The sequence below is a fragment of the Acartia tonsa genome, chromosome 11, assembly GCF_053477335.1.
Source record: "Acartia tonsa isolate MP-2025a chromosome 11, ASM5347733v1, whole genome shotgun sequence".
In the NCBI taxonomy this organism is placed as follows: domain Eukaryota; kingdom Metazoa; phylum Arthropoda; class Copepoda; order Calanoida; family Acartiidae; genus Acartia; species Acartia tonsa.
Window position 1 is genome coordinate 27019137 of NC_137270.1, and position 25589 is coordinate 27044725.

At 32.0% G+C, this 25589-nt stretch overlaps 1 protein-coding gene across 3 annotated transcripts in view; it reads right to left on the minus strand.

Moving 5' to 3' along the window:
- Positions 1-3504: 3504 nt before the first annotated feature.
- Positions 3505-25589, minus strand: part of LOC145332570 (polypeptide N-acetylgalactosaminyltransferase 35A-like) — a 47759-nt gene continuing 25674 nt past the window's right edge. The window contains exons 18-27 of one of the 3 annotated variants that reach the window (XR_013884215.1): positions 23666-23751; positions 21998-22088; positions 19957-20044; positions 17022-17133; positions 13148-13218; positions 6533-6579; positions 5774-5830; positions 5451-5511; positions 4005-4458; positions 3505-3876 (exon numbers count right to left, since the gene is read on the minus strand). Coding sequence is in view for 2 of the 3 variants with exons in the window: in XM_080177579.1 (XP_080033705.1) it covers positions 4390-4458; positions 5451-5511; positions 5774-5830; positions 6533-6579; positions 13148-13218; positions 17022-17133; positions 19957-20044; positions 21998-22088; positions 23666-23751 (682 nt within the window). In the remaining variant the exon portion in view is untranslated. Of the gene's footprint in view, positions 4459-5450; positions 5512-5773; positions 5831-6532; positions 6580-13147; positions 13219-17021; positions 17134-19956; positions 20045-21997; positions 22089-23665; positions 23752-25589 lie in introns of all 3 variants that reach the window. The other 2 variants (XM_080177579.1, XM_080177578.1) reach the window with 2 other exon arrangements.

Below are 25589 nucleotides of genomic sequence, written 5' to 3' on the forward strand. Positions count from 1 at the left end.
TTTAGGGAATTTTTGAACGCATTCGAACGGAATTTTGTATGGCTTTGCTTTGATGGATGATGTCATTTACATTTGATGTGCCTTACGTAGCAGCAGCAGCAAAAAAGTGTATTTATAAAAGTCGGACATACTAACTTAGAGTTTCAGCAATTGAATACGCATAATATTAAAACTTGACTTAAGAGTTGCTTTGCTTATAACATAGTACTTTATTGTCCTAGGTATCACAACTTTTAAATTAAGATTAAGGTTAATATAAATTTTTAAAAAAATATTTTATATTATTATAATACGATTTATTAAGTGTACCTTAATGCTACAAGAATCATAAAGTAAAGTTTGAAAACAATAGGACAATTCTAACATACAAATCTTTGTCAAACGCGTTGTTAAAGTCAAATTGATTAAAATTACGTACGTTTCGTTTTATATAAATAGTGTTATGCATTGTTTAAATATCAAAAAAGTCTTTCATTTTGTCATATTTATGTCTATTGTCTGGTATCATATTTCTAATCCAGCGGATATTAATCGGTTTCAAAGCCAGACTGGAAATATTTTTACTAGCTATGTATTTACAATTGAGGAAACGAACGTTGAATTTCATCTAAATAAAGTTAGCAAGGTATTTAAAGGCGAAGCTTTTCTATTTCTATTTAGAATAGGTCCTTGCACAACTGATAGATCTTATCTATAATTTTATTTTTAACTTAGCATGGAGATTCCTGTGGTAGTTAGGTATGATTTTTATTAGAAAGTGTAGCATCTCTATTATAATTTCCATAAATTCCGTACGTCCATTTTCAACAAGCAGATCTTTAACTTTCTTGACAACATATTTTTTTGGTATGATATAAATGACCCTATTCGTCTGACTTGGAATAATGATTCCTGGGACAACAAGGTAAATGTTTTTAGTTAAATCATCTCCATAAAAAAAGACCTAAAAATATAAGTTTGCCCGTAATAGTATCCTGTATTTATGTTCAGTTTTGTTTAAACTCTACAACTGTTACAGTTCGTTTGCCATATCGTTGATTTTAGAACTTTGCTTTTATAGATGCTAACACCAGTTTCATTATTGGATTGCGGTTAATTGGAATTAATGTACATCCAATTTACTTGTATTCTAGTTATAAATAGCATACAGATACTTTTTTGTAATTTTCATATTTTTTTTGTACAAAATGAACAATAAAAAAATATATTTAGTTCATTTTTATTTGACTATTGTTAAATAATTTTTTAATAATAGTATTGTTCAGGTAAATTTTATTTAAATAAAAACAAGGATGACAACATCCATAAAAGCGAAGCACTGAAACGGTAGGACAAACGGACATTAACACTTGTATGGTATCTGAACTGAATAATCAGAATTTAAAAGTATTGTTGTTAAAAAAGTAGAAAAATCAACATTTTTAAAATTGACGTACGGACATTCTGGTAATGATTATAGAGTTGCTACGCTTTCTAAATCGTGCCCAACTACTACAGGAATCATCATGCAAAGTTTGAAATCGATAGGACAATTCTAACATGCCTAAATTAACGAATAAAAGCTATCTATCTCGGACGGACGGACGGACGGACGTACGGACTGACCTTAATTATAGAAAAGCTTCGCTTTAAAAAACCTAATATATTAATAGTATAACAATATAACCTAATTTACCTAAAGTGATTAACAAATAAACTAAAATTACATCCCCCTTACTTTTGATTATTTCAGGAAAAATTAAAAATCGATCATTTAATACCCTGGGATTTAAATATCCATTTATGCTAAATTTTGTTTGCTTAAATAACTCATTCAAAAAATAAATTGGGGATTTCAGTGATCTACGGGCAATTTCCAGGAAAGCCCCAAATATTATTTTAATGAATATCAACCGTAAAAAATGATATTTTTATACACATTCTAGGCCATATTTAAATATTTGATATTTTGATAAGAAAAATAATGTATACCGCATGTCTAACTGATGCCCACACAATGGCACACTGCTGCTGCACAGTTTCTCTATAACAAATCAAGGATATAAAATTAGTGGTTGAACCGTTTGGACATTCGACTTATCAAACCAACCAGAATTATATAAAAGTATCCAAAGTTGTTGAGCCAACGAATAATAAATCGTTATTATAAAACTTTGGGGACTAGTGTAAATCACAGCCCTCCCTCCCCTCTAATAACCAATACCAAACCAGCATAATAATCCATAATTTAAAATAAATAATCCATGTTTTACAGAGAGGAGGGGGACATTGAACTATTTAAAAACACTAGTCCTCAAAGTTTTATAATAACGTTTTCTTATTTGTTGGCGTAACAACTTTAGGGACGTTTATCGAATTTTGATTGGTTGGTTTATAAGGTTGAGTTACCAAACGTTTCATCCACTATTTTTAATTTAGAAAAAGGATAATTGTGTGTACCATCGTTGGGGTTGGACATTGTTTTATCCCTTGAGATCATTAATATTCAGTATCATAATAATCCTTTTTATCTATAATACAAAGTAGAACGATGTCTGTCTGTTTGTTTGTCTGTGTGTCTGTTTGTTTGTTTGTTGTTGTTGTTGTAGCCATGATTCTCTGAAGTTAGGACTCAGATGCACACGGAGACTGGAAGTGAGAATCCTTTGGTCAATCTTAGATTGGTAAGCTTTGCGCACAGCTGATTGTATTCTATGTTACATTACAAGCTGACCCGCAATTCTCGTGGAAGCTACTCAATTATTACATCACCCTGGCCTAGAGTTTTGGCAGGTGTTCCATATTAAGCCACCCTAATTAATGACACTCTCATACGAGGAGCATGGATGAGGGAAAGCATAGTTAGAGCTGCTTGATTTGTAGAATCCTAACTTCCTACAAATCTCCCCCCTTACAACCCTAGGGCATCTTAGGAAAGGTTGCGTGATCATAATCTGACAAATTGCGACAGCATTTGTCAATCAAGTGCAAAGTCTATGTGGGGACTTGAACTCGGTTTCTCCCAACCACAGCGTAGTGCACTAACCACTACACTATGGGACACCCTTTTTGTTTGTTTGTAGCAAGGGATCTCGCTAACTACTGGACCGATCAGGTTCTCCTTTACACGGTAGCTTCTCATAAATCCCAAGAAGGTTTATAACTATTTTCTAGGGGGGTGGAACACCCCCAACCCCCTCAAAAAAATTTTAAAAAAACCACAAAAGAAATAGTGTGGTCGACTAACCTCCCATAAAAAAAAAAAAATTTCCCCCCCCCCCAAAAAGAATTTTTTTTTTTTAAATGGGGCATTTAAAGACCTTTCTAAAGACACCTTAACAACGTTTCTAACTCTCAATCCTAGATGATTTGGCATTAATAAGAAATAAAAAAAATAACTACTAAAATTTTTACATTATAATCGCCATTCATGGACATAATAAATCCTGTTCAATCTAATGTATACTAAAAAAGCCACCTAAACATATATAAAAATTCTAAAACAAAAAGAACTCCCACAAATGCTGGAGATATTATTATTATATTTGTAGAAGCCATATCTAAAATTAAATATGTATAATATGATATAAAAATACATGAGTTTCATTGTATCACAGAATAGGAATGTTATAATTACAAACAGAGTATTTTAAGCAATAGTCGGTTTGGTCACATCGCCCTCTATCACCCCCTTACTTTACATCGCTAATCGAAGAGTCGATATTATGGCAAAGCCCCTGTTATAATAAGAGGCGATTATTTAAAGGGGGGCCACACCAAACCGACAATAGCGGAGTATTTTAACAAAGAAGGCATTTAGTAGAACAGGACGGAAAAAGCACACACAAAAGTAAAGCAATTAAACTGTAGATATTTGTTTTTAATAATAAGATAATACTTTAATATTGCCATAAATCTTTTTTTATTCAGAAAAAAAATATGATGATAGACAACATAATTTTTAGTGAATAAAGAAAATAAAAAAATTGTAAAATAATGAGATAATGAAATTTGTAAAATCTTACATAAAAAATAATCAAAATAAATTAGGTATAATAACTAAATATGGCAAGTAGATTGTTTGATTAGATAAATCTGGATTTTAAAATTATCAATAAAATAAAGCAAAAATCACTCTCAACCCTCAGGCATCTTTCAGGAAACTAATCACCCCCTCACCCTGATATCTCAGCTCTGATAGAACAAGAGGTTTCAAGGGTTTCAGGACAAACGCAGAAGGGACGAACGTGGGAGTGTCTTTCATATTACCTAGCTAATTAAGTTTTGTATACAGGTTAGGTTAGGTTGCCACCCGCAGGGGTTAGCATTTAAAAAACCTGTAATAAAAGTTTTAAAAAATTAGTTGCCCACTTCGACGTTTGTCACTCCTGCGTTTGTCATAGGACCGTTTCAAGGAGTTTTGATTGACCAAACATTGGCTTCTTCTGCTTGACATAATACAGTTGTCACTCTATTTTCCTAAACATAATATTAAGTTAAAATAAAACAATAGAGGGGGAAGGGGCTAAATAACTGTATGTTCTTACAACGTGGACCCTGGACTTTCATTTGGGTATTTCAATATCAGACAATAGCATCGTCAATATTAACTTCAAAATAAAAAAAAGAACAGAAAGCAATTTGCTCGCAGACAAAAAAGGTTCCCGGAACCGGGGCCAGGTAGTTGTCTGGGTTATACATCTATACTTATCAAATTTATTATATAGGGTGTGCAAAAAAAGGCAGAGCTTTTTAAAATTCGAATTGCGCAGCTTGTGTTAATAATAGAAAAGTGCTCTTCATATCGTTAAAACCGCCATAACCTCTATTTTTTTTTTTAAATCGATAGGACATTTCATATGTATGAATTAAGGAAAAAAACTTACGGACGGATCTACCCTAATCATAGAAAAGCTTGCTTTTAATAGTAAAATACATTAAAACCAGCTAAAGTTAACTTTAAAATCTCTAAATTGAAAGTAAATATTGGGACAAACTAATTTAAAATCTATCAAAAAATTTCTTATTTAAGAAGGTAATTCTCTTATTTAATTTATAATAAAATTAGAATTAATTTGATACAGAAATATGATACTAGAATATCATTTAAACTTGATACAATATGAAAATAAGGCTAAAAATATAAAACTATTAATCATCAAAACATAATAACTTTTTCATTTACATAATTGAATGACGTCCGTATTATAATAGTTCTGACTCATATTTGTGGGGGAGGGAGGGGACATAGGGTTGTTATTACACTGGTCCCCAAAGTTTTATAATACGTTTCTTATTCGTTGGCTTAACAACTTTTGAGACTTTTTGATTGGCTGTTTTGTTAGTTGAGTGTCCAAATGTTTCAACAACTAATTGTAAGACACATAAGGGATAAATTTATGTATCATCATTGGGGATGTACATTAATTTATCAGCCATAGTCTTATCCCTTTAGATTCTTGCTATCTTACCTTTACTCCTAGACAAAGGCCCAGAGCTGAGTTATAAATTTTAGAAGATTCTTCACTATTCCTAAAAAATATATTAATTTTAGAAAATCACAAAACCTCGATCTATCAAAATGAATTTTTATATTCGAAAAAATCACAAAACCTCGTTCAATCAAAATGATATTTAATCTACCAATCTATAATGTAAAGTATAATGTTTCTTGTTTGAAGCTTAAGATCTTCAGGTAAGCTATATAATGTGGTTTTATGTTATTATCTTACCTCCCCCGCCCATCCCTAGAGGCTAGGGACGAAGCAATTGGTAAACTATAAACTTGTTTTACCTTTCTGAGGGTAGATTCCAATTTTGAGGACCATCCAATTCTGTACATTTCTGTAACCTAAAATAAAGCAGTATGTTTGTATGTGTGTAGTTTTATATCTAAAATTGCATTAATTCCATGTCAGAGAGAAGGGACAATGGGCTGTTTATTACACTAGTCCCTAAAGTTTTATAATAATTCGTTTTCTTATTAGTTGGCTAAACAACTTTGGGGTGTTCTAACGATGTACATCAATTTATCGGTCATTGTCTTATCCCTTTAGATCCCTGATATTTAGACTTAAATATACAGAAGCTCCGCTTATTACATAGTGCATAATCTATCAAGGAATCACCAATCCCAAAATCAAGATAATATGACAATTACACCAATTAAAAGATACCTAAAGAGTCAAAATGTTTGAAATTAACGTACTACGGTACTGGTATTGGTTAAAATTATCTATTCTTTCTAAATTATACCTTTTTGTAACAGGAATCATCTTGTAAAGTTTTGAATAGTTTAGTTATTTATCGCATCGTATAAGCTTTCCGCGGATATAAAAATGTACAATTATAAGATAAAAGCAGTTTTGTTAGCCCCGAGATGCCGAAGTCACGGACTAGCTAAACTGGTTTTAAGGTAAAGATTGTAAATTTCAATATTCGTAGAAAATTGGATATAATACTACACGATACATGATTTTTCAGTATGGCTTAGAACCGGTTTTAATCCAGCGAATATTAATCGGTTTTTGAAGCCATACTGGATTAACCCTACCTGACAGATTTATTAGCATCCATGCACAGGTACCCTCCAGGCAACAACTGAAATAATTCAACAATTAATAAATGAACAGGAATCTAAAGGGATAAGACAGTGGCCGATAAATTGATGTACATCCCCAATAATGATAAACAAAATTACCCCTTCTGCAGATTACAATTAGCGGTTGAAACCTTAGAACAATTAACTTTAATAAACCAACCAATCATAATCAAATAAAGTCAATGGTTGTTACGCCAACAAATAAGAAACGTTATTATAAAACTTTAGGAACTAGTGTAATAAACAGCCCAATGTCCCCTTCCTCCCTGAGAGACAACTGTCATAATCTGTACAGTGTACAGTTACATTATATTTCAAGCAATTTTTAGAAAAGCTTTCATAAGTTATCAAAATACATTTGATTAAAAGTGTAAACTGAAGCCTTTTATCTAACATGTTTAAATTAAGGAATAGGGCTAAACGTTACCAGGGAGTAAGGGAGGGGACAATGGATCGAATATTCAATTTTTAGGAGTCTCAGATTTTGGGGACTGGCTTAAAGGGAATGTGCAAGAATTTAGCAGTTTCTGACTGAGTTTGGGGACTTGCGCATAGAATGCCGCTTTAATTGCTCATTGTCCCCTCCCTTACTCCCTGAAACGTTACAGACGGAAGAAACCTAAACATAGAAAATATTCGCTTCAAAATATATATATTACAGGATCGTTAGATATTTTTAGCAGTCGAAAAAGGCTAAAACCAGCTGTTTCATTATTTTTGTTTGTATTTATTTTTTCGGATGAAACAACTTTAAAGGTAATTTTGACGGTTTTTTGGAAGAAAAACTTTGTCTTTGAATAAGACATTATTATTTTTCTGAAGATCATTCTTGCAGGGTGGCCACAGACTTTTTTTCAAAATAGCATAAAATAGTATGCAGAAAAAAAGTGAATAGTATGCAATAGTATGTACAAATTCCATAAAATAGTATGAAATAGCATGCATTTAAAACAAAATAGTATAAAATAGCATGCATTTTAAACACAATAATGAGCATTTAAATCAACTTAATGACTTAAAATGCAGGCAGGGGAGGAAGGGGAGGGGGGGTCTTCAGCTGTTGATTCTTGCATAAACTATAGCTCATGCCTCTGACAGCTTTAGTCCAAAAAAACTGTTCTGATGATCGAATGGTTAAAGAGATACCTAACTAGGGTTAGGTTAATCTTAGGTCTTTTTGAGCCACGGAGGGCTAGGGGGGAGGGGGCATCAAATTGACTTCTAGACTAAAAGGTGATTGATAAAGTTGGTAAATTAAGGGATTCCAGGTCATTTTTAGGGTTTTATAAAGCCCTAAAAGGCTAGAGCATGGGGGGTGGGGGCAGGGGAATGACTTCTAAACTTAAAAGTTATTTTATACACATTGTTTAAGTTAAAAATATCTGCACGGTTCAAATGTGATCCAAGAGAAAACTAAGGTTTGGTCAATTTTTAGGGTTTCATAAAGTCCCAGAGTGCTAGGGGGATTGGGGCTAAGGTGTTGCTTCCTGCTAAAATTATAACACATGCCTCTGATAACTTGTATTGAAAAAAATATGCTTTTATGATTAAATGTTTAGGGATAATTAAGGTCAGGTTCATTTTAGGGTTTTATTGAGCCCCGGAGGGCTAGGGGGGAGAATGACTTTTAAACTAAAAGTTGGTCTGCACTAATAAAAGCTTAAGTCTAAAATATCTGCACGGTTTATATAGTGGAAAACTGAGGTTGCTTGAGTTGCTTCTTGCTTAAACTATACCTCTGATAGCTTAAGTCCAAAAAAATCTGCTCTCATGATCAAATCAAATGGTTTATAAGATAGGTTAGGTTCATTTAAAGGCTTTTTTTAACCCCCGCAGGGCTAGGTAGAGTGGAAGTGGGGTGACATCTAACTAAATGTTAATTTACCCATAAAAGCTTAAGTCCAAAAAATCTGCAAGGTTCATAATTTTGGTTCCTGAGAACCCCCCCCCCCTTGATCTAATAGGCACCTAGTGACTTAAATAATGGGTTTGGGTATGACACTTAAGTGAGAGTAAGAATTTTATGAATATCTCATTCCTAGCGGGCACAGGATGCCAGCAAACCTGGCAGGATCATTTAGGTAAAGAGTAAAAACATTTGAGTTTAAGAAAGCATTTATGTTACCAAAATACTAAAATTTCATATATATGTATATAGGCAACAATTTAAGGTTCCAGGTTTGATCCTGCACGTCCTGATCCTCCAGGTTTCCAGAAATGTTTAAAAGGATCCTTTGACCGAAATTTTTGACTTTAAATTTTAAACTTAAGCTTTTCCAACATGTCCACATGAGGTATTAAAATTTCATAAATATCCACCGTCGTTTTCCTGCCGAGCCCCGGCTGGCAGCTGCTAAGTACAGCTTCCGCTGCTGAAATTTATGTTTTGAGATTCCTAACATAAAATTTACACACACAAAAACATTTTCTGAAAAAATTGGTCTTCTAGCTTCAAAATTACAGCCGTTTAAAATTGTTATGTGAAAAAGGACCTTAAAACAGAGGATTTATATTAGTTAAGAGATCATAAACCTCAGTTACCTATAGGATCATTTAATAATAAAAGTACTCCTCAATGCTATTAAAATTCATAAGAAGATATCTTTACATTGAATGTGGAAATACCAATAACTTTCAAAAAAGGTACAACAATCTGAACTGAAGAACTACTTTCTTCTGGAAACATTTCTAAAAAAATTGAAAACAAAGTAGCGAGTTTGCCGTATTTTCACAGTAGCATTTGATAAGTGGTATTATCCTCTTAAAATTTTTTAAAACAGCGAACTATGAACTCTGGCCGCAGCGCACGGCTCCCTAGCCTAAAACCTAACCTGACCTAACCTAAAATAGTTGTTCGTCGATGTCAGGGGGGGGGGGGGAAACTCAAATTTTCAAAATTGAAAAAAAAAAATCCTAAGAGGATAATGCCTGATAAGTTATTTTAGGTTAGATAAGTGGTAATGATTGCCCCGCAGTGTTAGAGCCAGTGTTCTGGAGCCGGAGCCGGGAGCCGGGAGCAGCAACATTTTTGGTGGAGCCGGAGCCGTATTTTTCGTTAAAAACGGCTCCGGCTCCGGACTAGCTAAAAATGATTTTTTAAAGTAATATTATAATTTGGCAACGGTCTATTTTATATTATTTATTTTATTTTATCAAATTCAATAATGAAAAAAAATTGATATATTAATTTTAAGGTAGAAGCCGGAGCCGGAGCTGGAGCCGGAGCCGGGAGCCGTATTTCCAAATACGGCTCCGCGGAGCCGGAGCCGCATCAAAATTATACGGCTCCGGTACCCTGGTTAGAGCCCCCTACAAATAGGATAAAAGATACTGTGAAAATGTGATAAAACCTAATACTTCGTTTACTTTTCATGATCTAAAAAAGTCAGTTCATTTTAATCATCTAAAAATTGAAGATTTTTCTGACATACAAATAAATTGTGGCAAATAGTAGGTATGCAGTTTTTGGAAAATAGTGGAAATAGTATGCAGTTTTGGACAATAGTGGAAATAGCATAATTTTTTGGAATAGTATGCATAGCATGCAAAAATAGTGGAAATAGCGGAAATAGTGGAAATAGCATGTTTGTGGCCAGCCTGTTCTTGTTCTAATTCTAAAAATCCCACGCAAAGATATGACACAGTGCGTATGAAGGTGCTTTGACTTTTGAGTCAGAACCTAAATTGGGACATAGTGCATTTCATTACCCTAGGTTAGGTAACTTCATTTCACTTTTCAACAAAATCTAAAATGCAGTCGTTTTTGAGAAAATTAGATTTGAAAATTTCAAGTTCAATTTTCATCCACTAGTAGTTACCCCATAATCATGACAAGAAAAGCAAATATTATTTATTTAAAATTTTGAACAACTTTGCTTTTATAAAGTCTGTCATAAAACCTCTCTATATATGATTTATTTAAGGCTGAATTTCCGTGACCTTAGCAAAGAAACTGATAACAAGGATGACAACATCCATAAAAGCGAAGCACTGAAACGGTAGGACAAACGGACATTAACACTTGAATAGTGTCAGAACTGAATAATCATAATATAAATTCATAAGGGTCAAAGCAAAATTGTAAGTAAATATTTTAAAAAACTGCTTGATACAGGATAATGTTTATGGACATACTTACGTTTTAAGGACTTAATTATAGAGTTGCTTCGCTTATTACATTATACTTTGTTGTCCCAGGAATTAATATACCAAAAATCAGATCAATCAGATGATTAGTTCACATAAAAATTTGTTGTTAAAAAAGTAAAAAAAACAACATGTTTAAAATGGACGTACGGACATTTTGGTAATGATTATAGAGTTGCTACGCTTTCTAAATCGTACCTAACTACTAAAGGAATCACCATGCAAAATTTGAAATCGATAGGACAATTCTAACATGCCTAAATTAATGGAAAAAAGCTATCCGTTACGGACGGACGGACGTACGGACGGACCGACCCTAATTATAGAAAAGCTTCGCTTTTAAAAATAGCCATGAATCAACTCACTTAAGAAGTGGTTTTATGAAAAACTTTATAAAAGCAAACTTGTTCAAATTCTTGTCATGATTATGCGGTAACTCCTAGTGGATGAAAATTATACTTGAAATTTTATATTTTATTGAAAAGTGAAATGAAGTTACCTAACCTAGGGTAATGAAATGCACTATGTCCCAATTTAGGTTCTGACACAAAAGTCAAAGCACCTTAAAACGCACTGTAATGATACATGCTGGTTTTTTAAAGGCACTATAAAGAGCTTCTTTTAATTTAGCAAAAGTATTGTACAATTTAACCCACTTGCACTTGACAGAAATTAGTCATCAATATATCTAATTTTCTTTTTTGTCTCGGGGAGTTTACTATAAAAAAAAACTAGCAGCTGTGCAACTAGCATCTTGAGGCTGTTCAAACATTTCAACCACTAATTTTAGCCTACAGAAGTGGTAATTTTGTTTATAATCATTGAGGATGTACATCAATTTATCGGTCATAGTCTTATCCCTTTATATTCCTGTTGAAAGTTCCATAAAAATGAGAATAGTTAATTATTTAAAACTTGATTAAATAGAATTGTAATTGTAAGACTCTCTTCTGTCACCAGTAAGTGGGTTAAAATAGACAAAACTTTTGCCCCATCAAATACAAACACCCTGTACAATGTATAACAGGTTTTTTTGCAACCTTTTAGCTATAAATTTGCATTTTTATTACGAACATAACATCTGGATTATATACGTGATATTTTATAATTTTAAATAAATTCTACGATTTATATTTAAAATACAGGGAATCCATATAGGTGAACTTTTTAAAAGCCAAGCTTTTCTATAATTAGGGTCGGTCCGTCCGTCCGTAACGGATAGCTTTTTTCGCTAATTTAGGCATGTTAGAATTGTCCTATTGATTTCAAACTTTGCATGGTGATTCCTGTAGTAGTTAGGTACGATTTAGAAAGCGTAGCAACTCTATAATCATTACCAGAATGTCCGTACGTCCATTTTAAACTTGTTGATTTTTTTACTTTTTTAACAATTTTACTTACAATTTAGCTTCGACATTTTTACATTTATATTCTGATTATTCAGTTCTGACACTATACAAGTGTAAGTGTCCGTTTGTCCTACCGTTTCAGTGCTTCGCTTTTATGGATGTTGTCATCCTTGTTTATATTTATTTTGTTGTCAAAGCGTTGAATCTCTTCCAAATTTTAAGTGTGTCCTTCCAAGATAATTTATGCATGGTCCTGAAACACAGGGATAAGCCAATGGTCGACAAATTGATGTACAACCCCAATGTTAATACACAAAATTACCCCTTCTGTAGATTAAAATTTCGTGGTTGAAACTTCATGAAAAGTCCCAATAATTGTTAAAGCAACGAATAAGAAAACGTTATGATAAAAATTTGTCCCTTCTCTCTCTGCAATAATCAATATTCTTTGCATCGTTGGAACCCATAACCAGAAAGTCCACGGTGCCATTTAAACTTGTTTGAACTACATTTTTGAAATGTCTTATTTATGAGCCTCGCTTTAATGAATGCTATTTATCTTTGTTTATTTTATTTATAATTTTTTTTATTTGACGCTGTATATAAAATACAACCCTCTAACATAAAATGTTTAAAAAAGAAACTAATAATTTTTTTGTGGGTTTTCTATGTTAAAAATACTAAATAAAACTAGTCTTGAGTAAACTTGTATTCATACCTTTACTATTTTAAGTTACAAACAATATTGATTTTTCAAATAAACTTGAGTGACGTCATGGGAATGGGAGTAAAAGTATTTCCAGTCTATGGCTTCGAAATTGATTATTATCCAATGGATAAAAACGGGTTCTTAGCCATACTAAAAAATCATGAATAGTATAGTATTACAGACAGTTTTCTAAGAATATAAAAAATTTACAATCACAAGATTAAAACTAGTTTTGTTATTCCGGAATTTCGGCCCCTCGAGGCTAACAAAAACTGGCTTTAATTTCTAATTCAAATATCCAAGGAAAACCGTCTATAAATAACTATTCAAACTACTACCATACCAAAAAAATATATTTCTCACCTGGTTTTTATCTGTTCTGAAAATAGTTTGTTCTTTAATTCTCATACAACCCTGAAGATTCAACTCACCACCTAACATAGAAGACAATAATCAGAAAGGAAATGTATATTAAACTGTAAATAACACTGGTACCCAATGATTTATAACCAGGTTACCTATCCTGTCAGTGGCTTAAAAACTTTGGGTACTTTATTGAATTTTTTTGGGCGGTTTCAAACAAGTAGTGACAAAACTTTTCAACTGATAATTTTGTTTATTATTATTGAGGATTTAATTTTAAGTTATAGTTCATTGTCTTATTCATTTAGATCACTGGAGATAATAAAGTAGACTCGAATTATGTTGAGAGGTTTTGGGACACTTTAAAATCATTATATTAAAGTAATAGGATCTTTATTTGTCTGTCTGTCCTGAAGAATCTCGCTAATTGCTGAACCGATATGATTTCATTTTACAGTGTAGCTTCTCGTAGGGGGGTTATAAACCTTCACAGGACCATTGAGACAATACATTGTAAAGAAGAACCATAAAACACACTGAGATCCGTTAAATTTACATAAGGAATAGGTTAGAACTTTTGTTTATTTCATATTTTTGAGATGTACAAAATAAAATTAACAAATCATTAACAAATAACAACACGCAGTTAATAATCTGACCAAAAGTTGCAACAAATATTTTCTTGATAACATATTGCACACAGAATTTAATACCTTCAATTTATTTCATCTTTTTAAGAAAAAACAATTTCGTCAACAAATATTTTTCATCTAATATCAATCTTAAAGATAGAGAGGATTAAAACAACAGTTTCCAGTACGACTCAGCTTGGATATACTTTAGCTAGATTGAATCCGATTCTGATATAACACTACAGTAATCTCAATACAATGCAATTTATACTGAGTTTAAAAAAATATGATTTTGACTATGAAAATGGGTGTTTCATAATAAAAATGTATTCAGTTAGAGGAAACTTAACTTTCGGCTGAAAATAAGCTTTTAATTTGCCTTCTAGGCGACGTAATTTAATTTCTAAATTTCTTTTATTGTACGTGGAAAACTTTCATATACCTAAAAAGTCATTTAAAATGCTTATTCTCTTTTATCATTGAAGCCGGAGGATTCACATTTCAGATATTAAGTCTACTTGTGGCAGTTTTTCAGCATTTAGAGAGGTGTATTTCTTGCAGGCTTCCTTTAAGTGCATTGTTACTCTACAATTGTTAATATTCGTATGTCTGTCCGTCTGGTTTGTTGAGCTTCGGTATTATGGATGTTGCCACTCATTGTTTTTTAATTAAACCTTATTTGTTAAAATATCAACAATACCCTAGTTTTTAACAACTCAAAATATTATTTACTTTTAATTACAATTTCAATCTGGAATCACTCAAAACAAATCAACAATATTTTGATTGTCTTTATCACAATAATTTTATTTTGAAAGCAATTTTTGATTGTCCTTATCACAATAATTTTATTTTGAAAGCAATTTTTGATTGTCCTTATCACATTAATCTTATTTTGAAAGCAATTTTTCGTTGACAAAATAAAAATAAAATGAAGAAAACAAGAAGGTACAATACGTACCTGATATTGTTAAAAACAATAAAAATTACAAAGTACAATACAAACATTTTATCAGATGGACGAATAATCCCAATTTTTAGTTAATATTCTTACTATCAAGGATTTTTTAAGACAATTGTTTTTGAGGTCCTTAAGACCATACAAATGACGAAAAAAGCATCAAAAATTTTATTTGGAAAAAGTTAAAAATATACCACTTTTGTTAAAAGTATTAAAATATTATTAGTTGGTTGGTTGTAAAATTTTATTTTAATTAGATAATTTTTTCTATAAATTGCCCTTGCCAAATTGTTGTAATTACTTGGATAAATATGGAACCCTCGACCATTAGATGCCCAACATTAATTTACATAGTAGGGGGAATGCCTTTGCCAAAAACAGGCGCAACTCATTACATTGCAAAATTAGAACTTTCAGACAAAGGTCATGCAATCAGAGATGGTTGTCTGTTGGGTGTTACTTTACCTAATACCTCGGGTGTTTGGATAGAAAAGGATAGATTTGGCTCCCCTTAGATTTCCTAGGTAGTTAGACCTGACGTTAAAGTGTCGTGGACAGCAGCCTCGCACGTATAAGGTATTTGTTAGGTAGATAAAAATGTGTTTCCAAACTATTTAGTAAGTAATCGAAACATTTTTGGCTCTCCAATGTCCTATACCTTGTCAAAATCAGTACTTCATTATTTCAAAAATAATAATATTCAAAGATTAATTAAATTTTGTAAATTAAATAATCCAAGAATAATATAATACTAATCCTAAGCAAAATATGATTATATCATCATTAATAAGAAGGAAAGTATATATGTACTCCTTTTAAATGTGTTCTTTCTTTCTCTTTATAGAAATTTTTTTAAAAGCAAAGCTTTTTTGTAATTAGGGTCGTCCGTTCGTCCGTAACAGATAGTTTTTTTCGTTAAATTAGGCATGTTAGAATTGTTCTATCGATTTTAAACTTTGCATGATGATTTCTGTAGTAGTTAGGTTACGATTTAGAAAGCGTAGCAACTCTATAATAGTTACCAGAATGTCCGTACGTCCAATTTAAACATGTTAAAATTTAACTTTTTTAACAACAATTTTTATGTGATATAATCATCCGATTAGTCTGATTTTTGGAGTACTGATTCCTATTACAATAAGGTACAATACTATAAGCGAAGCATCTCTATAATCAAGTCCTAAGAAATGTCAGTATATCCCTAAAAAGTATTCTGTATGTAAGAAGTTTTGCAACAAATTTACGTATAATTTTGTCAAAACTTATATATTTATTATATTTTGTATATTCAGTTCAGATCGTTTATCCTACCGTTTCAGAGCTTCGCTTTAAAGTATGTTGTCATCCTTGTTAAATTTGTATTTTAAACAAGAATAGTTTTCATTAAAACTGATGCCTTTTTGAAAAGTTTTTGGGTATAGTCCCTCTCGTAACATCGCTCCTTATGGGGCGATTCTTCATATTTTTCACAGTAGCTTCTCTCCTATTTCTAGCCCCTGCGGGGGGCTCTAACCCTGCGGGGCCAATTACCTAACCCTGTAGGGCAATCACCTAACCCAATATAACCTAACCTAACCTAAAATAACCTATAAAAAGCCATTTTAAAAATACGACGAATCGCCCCTTATGGGGCGATGTTACGAAAGGGACTAATTCCAAGTTTTTTGCTAACATACTTAGACGGAAGGACAGACATACAAATTACAGAGCGGACTCCGTAGTATTCTAGATTGATTAGGATTGGTTACAGCTAAAGGAGTAATTCCCTACCTACCCCGCCCCCCCCCCCCAAAAAAAAAGTAAAAAATACTAGTATCTATCCACCTTGTACAAAATTAGTCATTTTCTAAATTATCAGTTGCACAGCTAACCTACAATTATTGCCAGAGAGCGAGGGTATAATGGGCTGTTTCTTACACAAGTCCCAAAACTTTTATAATAATGTTTTCTCGTATTCATTCGAATCCGGTGGATAGGAACCGGTTCTCATCCATACGAAAAAACTATGTCTAGCATCGTATTATACCCGGCTTTTTACGAATATAAAAACGGGTTTTAATCTTATAATTGTACATTCTATATCCGCAGATAGCTGTTTATAATACGATGCGATAAATAAATATTCTTATTCTTTGAACTAACTATATCGGGGACTTTAGATGAATTTCTATTGGTTAGTTCATTAAGTTGGATGCTCAATCTGTTAAACCACTAATTATTGGGGATGTACATCAATTTATCGGCCATTGTCTAATCTCTTTAGATCCCTGACCATTATTACCTTTATCCTTGACACTATGTTTAGTTTGTAGACAAAGTCCTGTTGGATTGTGAACTAGTTGAACACTTTCTACAAAGTTTCTCCTCTTTTCATCCCAACGTTGGAATTTCACCTTAAAATAGATCATTAACTTAGTAAGATAAAAAGATAAATAATGAAAAAAATTTATAAATAATTTATTTATCGCATAATATTATAAACAGCTTTCTGCATACAAAAATGAACAATTTTAAAATTCAAACCAGTTTTTGTTAGCCTTTAGTGGTTGAAGGACCGGGCTTACAAAACTTTATGATTTCCATTTTAAAATTCGTGGAATATTGTCTGTAATACAATGCTATACATGACTTTTTCAGAATCCCTGGACGTATAAAAGCTTTGCTGTAAATTAGAACCATATCGGTTCAGCGGTTAGCGAGATCTTAAGATATATACGAGACATGCATTCTGTTACTCTTCTACAAATTGAATAACTTGTCTAAATATTCTTTTATTCATCTTAGCTTTAACCCTGAGTAAATTTCAAAAATAAATAATTATCACATATTGATCTAAAAAATTACATAATTAGGTATTTTTTTCTCAATAAATTTTTCTTTATATTTAAAGTACCTACTCTTTCAAAATAATAAATAAATTCTTTTAATTTTCAAGAAGATGATCAAAATTTGACTGTGTGGATACTATCGAGGTCATAGGTAAAGTTGTTAAGTATCCTAGAAAATAAAAAATAAACCTTTTTAAAGTACAACACAATTTTGATTCGAATCAAGTCGAAGTTACAAAAAATATATTTTCAATAACTTTAAAGATTGTATTCTTAAGAACGGACAAAACCTAACATTCAGATTATGTTTGTAATCATGCAAAGGTAGATAACACCGTGCATTAATGCGCGTTTTATCTGTACGAGTACTTTTGTAAGCTTTTGGAATTTTTCGATTATTATTAGGTCTAAGTTATGCGAGCGTAAGCTGTGTGCCGGTTTGACGCTTGCAGCCTATGAAGTTGATAAAATTACACCTTTTATGCAGGGATCTAAAGGGATAAGACAATGACCGATAAAATTAAGAACATCCCGAATGATGGTGCAAAAAAATACCCCTTCCGCAGATTACAATCAGTGGATGAAATCCAAAGTCCTCATAGTTGTTAATCCAACGAATAAGAAAACGTTATTGTAAAACATTGGGGACTAGTGTAATAAACAGCCCATTGTCCCCTCTCTTTGGATAAAAGTACGCCATTTGTCAATCTAACATGATCTTATTATTTTCATTCATGAATAGTTCATAATTCCTTAATTCAAAGATTTAATTTTGAAAATAAATAGAAAATTTTACGCAAAACATATTAATTAGGCCATTCAAATCAAATGCAACTGAGTAAAACCAAGGAAGGGAGTGGGCATTGGGCTGTTTTGTTTCACTAGTCCACAAAGTTTTATAATAACTAGGTATGGCAATCCGTCAAATTTTTGGACCGGATTCGGCTTCTTACAAGAATCCGTCCAAAAAATGGCGGATTCTCGCGGATTCCGGATTCTTATTTTTGGCGGATTCGGGATTCTAGCAATATTTTAAAAGGCTTTTATTAAAAATTAAAAAATTTAAGTGCTACATATGTCCTAAAAATTAATGTTCTTGGTGTTCTCTATAATTCACTTCCGAGAATCGAACCAGATTTTAAAAGATATTAGGTATATATAATGATGATAATCTTTGCTTCAAAAAGGGGGAGTTTAAAGAAAAAACCCAAGACGCTTATTTTAGCATACCAATTAAGAATCCGAATCCGCTATTAAAAAACGGATTCCGGATTTGGATTGCCAACCCTAATAATAACGTTTAATTTTTCGTTAGCTTAACAACTTTAGGAACTTTTATTGCATTTGATTGGTTGGTTGATTAAGTTGAGTGTCCAAACGTTTTAACCATTTGTAATCTACAGAAAGCATAATATTGTGTATTATCATTGGGGATGTACATCAATTTATCGGCCATTGTCTTATCCCTTTATATCCCTACCTTTTGTGGGTTTCACAACTTGATCTTATTATTCTCATTCATAAATAGTTAAAAATAATTAGAAACTCTTGCAAAATATATTAATTAGGCCATTCAAATTAAATGTAATGAGTAAAATCCAGGGAGGGAGGGGATGTTAGGCTGTTTATTATTTACACTAGTTCGAAAAGTTTAGTAATAAAGTTTGATTTTCTGTTGGCTTGACAACTTTGGGAACACTAATTGATTTTTGAGTGGTTGGTTCAATAAGTTGAGTGTCGAAAAGTTTTAACCACCAATTGTCATCTACAGAGGGGGTAATTTTGTGTATTATCATTGAGGATGTATATCAATTTATCGTTCATTGTCTTATCCCTGGTTAGATCCCTGGTAAAAACTTAAAATTAGCTAAAAATAACATTTCTTGTATTAGAAGAAAAAGCATCGTAATCTGAATAGTTCCAATTAAATACTAAAGTGTTCTTCAGTATGGGGATACAATACTTATATAAAAGCAGGCCTAGCTATTCTAACAATTAATTCTATAAAAAAGCACGAAACCTTTGAAAGTAAGGTGGGGGTATATCTTGTTTTTTATGTAACTGAAGAGTGGTGGGTAAGAAGGGAAGGAAAAGGGGAAGGGGGTTGTGGGGAAATTTTCCTTAAGAGTTACTTTCTCTTTTCCCTGTATAAAAGTAACAGGATGTATCTTGCTTTGTCTGTCTGTGTGTACCGAAGGATTTCGCTAATCACTGTACCGATATGGTTTTCCTTTATAGTAAAACTTCTCATAGGCCCTGGGAAGGTTTGTAACCATTAAAAGGAAGGGTCCTACCTCCTCCAAACATAATTCGCCTTTGGAAAAAATAACCTTCACCCCAAAATTTTTCTTCTTCATTTTATCATAAAAGTCAAAAATATAAAATAACCTGAGACTCTGGCTTCGGTTCTTGACCAGGTAGTACAAGTTCTGGATAAATATTCTTGTGGAACCAAGAGAAATCTTTACATCCAAGCCTGCAAATATGGATTTAATATTACTTGGATCTTACACCAGATTTCCATATTCAACAGTAAAGTGAAACATGTAGCGGGCCAAAGTAACGATTTTCTCCATCACCACCCTTTACACTCATCTCCAGACTTACTACTGGATGAATGGCTCGACCAATAATCGACAGGGGAAATAGAAAGCTAAACTTACGATAAATTTTCCACTGTCATAATATACACGTATATTTTATATCCCTTCCTGCAAAAATATATGCACAAGTAAAAATGAGAAGATTTTTAAAATATATAAAAAATCACACAATCTCTCACAATCAATGTAATTACAAACTTTCCTAAAAAGTGAAATTAATCCGGACCAGCATTTTCCGAGATCTTTAGCTTACCCAAGTTTTAGAGGGAAATAACATCCCCTTTGACGTCCTTGATTATGTCTTATGAATAAATAAAATTTTATATGAAAAAGAGGTAAATTTTTTCGCCTATTTCCCGTAAAGTTGGGTGTAACTTTTAGTCAAATACTCTTATTAAGTCAAACTGTTCTTAATTATAACCATTTCATATATACATTATACATATGGTTATAATTAATAACAGTTTGACTTAATGAGAGCAGTTGGCTAAAGTTTCACCCGATTTTAAGGGGAAAAAATGACCCCTTTTTTCATAATTTTAGAGAATGACAGACAGAACACACAACGTACATCTTTCAATGCCAAAAATCAGTAATTTTTGTACGTGAAAAAAATCAAAGATTTGAAAAGTAATAATCTAGGTAATCTAACTTTTTACTTTAGAATTTTTTGAATTTTTAATCAGCGTGGCCACTCTATTATTTACAATCTTTGACTGTCCATTTGCCAGAAAATATTTGAGGAAACCTGATTTTTTCTAATGCTAATAAAGAAGGAAGAAAAAAGTCTTGTTACAATTTCCTTTATTTTGTATTTTCTTTTAACACCCACCATACCAAAAGAAAATTTAAAATTGTTTTTTTTTTCTAAGCCAGTCAAAAACTGCTAATGAATATTCTCACTAAAGAAAAGCATTAACTACAATTTTCAATTTATCAACCAGCATATAGTCTAAACACAATTTATCAACCAGCATATAGTCTAAAACACAATTTCGTTAGAGATTTAAAAAATAATCTTCTTTATTTCTCTGAAAGTTGACATTCTTGTACGTTTAATATTTGTAAATAAAAAAAGGAAATAAAACTTTACAGAATCTCATTCCAAGTTTTAGATAAAATAATTCAACTTTAATAAATAATACTTTTCTAATTTCAATGACTATTAAAACTACACCTACAGGGAAAAGCTAAATATTACCCTTACATAATCTTTAGAAAAATCTTTTATTTTGTGTTCAATAAAATCTCAAAACTATTTTTATTTAGTGGAAGTGAAGTATAACACAAATAGAGATATTAGCTCAAAGAAAAAAATAACTTCGCCAATTGTCCAATTTATACAGAGAAAAATGCTTGGGCATTCCCACTAAATGCCTCGCGAGCACAGAAACCGCCCTTTTCTAATTATTGCCTTTATGCCTAACTCTTGTGGGTTACCTTGTACCCATTGCATCTAACCAAATGTAAAGCGCTAACACACGAAAACTACTCTCTTTTATTTTCAATTTAATTCAAAATAAGTGTGGAGGTTTTCTGTGCTAAATTAGGCTTCGCCCCTCCCCCCCAAGACATTCCAGAAAAGCTTCCCTCAAAAAATTTCTAGCAATAGATAGCTTTCCGTGGATATTAAATGAAAATTATAAGATTAAAACCAGTAAAGGCTAAGCTATCAAAACAGGTATTACTTTTATGATTTTTAATTTTATATTCGTGGAAAATTGTCTGTATTACGATGCTATACATGATTCTTCAGTATGGCTGAGAACCGGTTCTAATCCAGTGGATATTGATCGTTTTTGAAGCCGCAAAGGAAAAAATCTTACTTTTGTTTTAGTTCCATCCTCTGAGAAATATCTCCAGAGCTGACTAACTTGGCATCTGGTAGAGCCTCGTAGAAATACTTCTCATAATCATCTAAGAAAATAAGAAGAAATTAGTAATCGAAAACATGATTTTTGAAGATTTTCTAAATGTTCAATTTAATCTACAGGGTGTCCCACGTAAACTGTTTTTTTTTAAACGCTTATTACTTAGTAAAATAAAAAGTATTTGGCAGCCTACTACTGACCATTTTATAGGATAATGATGAAAAATCAACAAAATAAACAGGAAAAAATATACGAGGTATTACATAAGAGGTTCATTTTATTGAATTTAGACTAACCCACAAGAAAATATTTGCTTTGTGAACTTTAAGATTAGTTTGGGTCCAAACTACTGGTCGCTCAGACTTTCTAAGCACAAAAATAGAACAATCTTGACATTGCAATTATCAATATTCAAGAATCTGAAGTGTAATATAAGTAAACAATATGTAAAAATAGGCATAATATTGATCTTCTTTGTTAATTTTTCATGTGAGCTCGCTTTCAATACACACAAGAACCTGAAATATACAAGATTTTATAATTAGACTACAATGCCAGTTCTTATAATGTCAGAGTAAGTCTTTGTGATCCACCGTTTGACCACTAGCTGCTTTAAAAGTTAACTAAGGCATATTTTTCTTGTGGATTAGTCTTATATTCACTATAATCAGCCTGTTATGTATTACCTTGTAGATTTTTTTCTGTTAACTTTGCGGATTTTTCATCACTATATCATTAAATGGTCAGTAGTTTGCTGACAAATACTTTTTATTTTACGAAGATAGCTCAAATATTAAGGGAGTAATAAGCGTTTAAAAAAAAACAGTTTACGTGGGACACCCTGTATATCCTACATTCATTTAATCATTATTTTCATAATAATGTTGCTAACAGTGGGGGGGGGGGGATATTGAGTGTTTACCACTAACCCTCCTCCCCCCACAAAAAAAACGTGAAAGTACAAACATTAGGTTACACAACCTCCCCTTTAAAACCTCCATTTTACCTCCCACATAATAAAAAGCTTGGACGTCCTTGTTTGCGTCCCTTGCATCTAGAAATGTGAGTGCAGTGAAATTGCCTAAAACTAACCATCACAAATTATAATAAAAAAAACTAAATAGACTAAAAATATCTTCAAAACTATGGGAAGTCAATCAATCGGTTCAGTGGTTAGCGAGATCTTAACGTACAAACCAGAGAATTTTTTTTTATGTAATAGGATTATTTTTTGTACAAAACGTATCTTTCAATGATGCAATGCAGTTCATATTTATAATAATAGAGTTCACAAAAATTAAGAAATAAAAAGTTTATAAGAAACACAATTGATGCGTCATTATGAGTCTTTTCCAAGGTTAACAATATCTATCAAGTCAAAAAAGGGATAATTTTGTGTATCATCATTGGCGAGGTACATCAATTTTTCGGCCATTGTCTTATCCCTATAGATCCCGTGTTCAAACGTTTCACCCACTAATTGTAATCTACAGAAGGGGTAATTTTAATCATTATGGACCGTAATACAATAGGGGTAATTTCGTGTATCATCATTGGGGATTACCATCAATTTATCGGCCATTGTCTTATCCCTTTAGATCCCTGAATCCATATGAAGCTTACCTAACCAAACCCTGGCGACTCTGGCAACATTTGTAATCTGAGTATCTTCTCCAGCTGAGTTCGTTGACGTGTATGGCCGCCTTTTCCTAAAAAACAAGAATGACGACATCCATAAAAGCGAAGAACATTGACGAATATTAATACTAATAGTGCCAGAACTAAATAAGCAGAATTTATCTAAACAAAGTTGTAAGTAAATTGGTTGTCAAAGTGCTGAAATACAGGATACTGTTTAGTGTTTATAGACCAACTTACTATTTTAGATTTTGATAATGGATATGATTCGCTTATATCATTGTAACTTGTTCTTATAGGAATCAGTATTCAAATGAGATGAATAGTATAATTATAACATACAAAAATGCGTTGTCCAGAAAGTAAAAAATCAGCACGTTTAAATGGATTATAGAGTTGACTAGCTTACTAAAGCGTACCTTATTGTTATAGGAATCACCAGGCAAAATTTTAAAAAAAAGTGTCATTGTATTGTACTTTCATTTTATTTTTCTTCTAAATTACTCAACAATGTAAATAACTTCTTTTATTTATTGCTTTAAAAGATTCATAACAAGTTATTTTTGCAAACCTTAATTAGTGTTATTAACCTACATGCGAAGATTTCAGAGAATGTTAGTTGATGTACGTAATGATATTTAACAGTGCAGGGATGGCACAAATAGCTTATGTTAAGAAAAAATAAAAGAAGGGGAGGAACACATTTATGTAATAAGTATAGATGTATAACCCAGACAAATACCTTGCCCCGTCTTTGGGACCTTTTTAATCTGCTAGCAAATTGCTTTCTTCTCCTTTGTTGGGGCTTGACTGTATTAAATTAATATTTACGTTGCTATTGGCTGATATTTAAAGACCCAATTGCAACACGGGGTGGGGACATACAGTGATTTAACCCCTTTACACTCTATTGTTATACTCTAGTGAACAACAAGAAAAATCACAATAAACATCACATGCCAGGGATCTAAAGGGATAAGACAATGGCCCCCTTTGTATATTACAATTAGTGGTTAAAACGTTTGAACACTCAACTTAATTAACAAACCAATCAAAATTCATTAAAAAAAAAACAAAGTAGTTAAGCCAACAAATAAGAAAACGATAATTTGAAACTAAGGGGACTAGTGTAATAAACAGCCCAATGTCCCCTCCCTCCCTGTAAAAACGGATCTTATCTGAGCAATATGTACAAATTAATCACTTCTACTACGTCAATATCAATACTAATATTCTTATAAAAATATATAATATATTCATACAATTGTTTACACTGGTTATAAGAAATATACTTATACCTAAATGAATAATAGAATGAATAACAAAAGGTTATATATAAAAATTTTTGGTAGGTATGAGGTAATTTTTTAGGGGCGATTTCTCTTAGGAGAGTGGTGGTACCCTTCCCCAAAATAGTTATAAACCTTCCCAGGACCTATGAGAAGCTACTTTATTGAGAAGAACCAGATTTGGATCATTGAAAGAAAACGAAGTAGCGGGTTACGTCGTATTTTCAGTAGCTTTGCTCGAATTTCTAACTCCCGTGTGGCCAATTTCCTAACCCTGAGGGGCAATCATTGACATTTACCTAACCTAACCTAAAGTAAAATAACATATCAACAGCTACTGTAAAAACACGACAAAATCCGATAGGTACAATTTTTTCTCTCCATGATTCAATATTTTTTTAAAATTTATATATCGGCATTATCATAATTTTTTTTATTGATTATAGCTAAATTTCTGACGTATATAACTTATATAAAATATGCTTATTTTTTTAACATCCTTTTAAAATTTCTTAAATTTTTATGATAGTAAGAATCTGACTAATTTTGTAGGTTGAAATAATGAGATAAAACTTGAAAATCAGAAATTTATATTCCATTATTCCATTCGTATTATATAC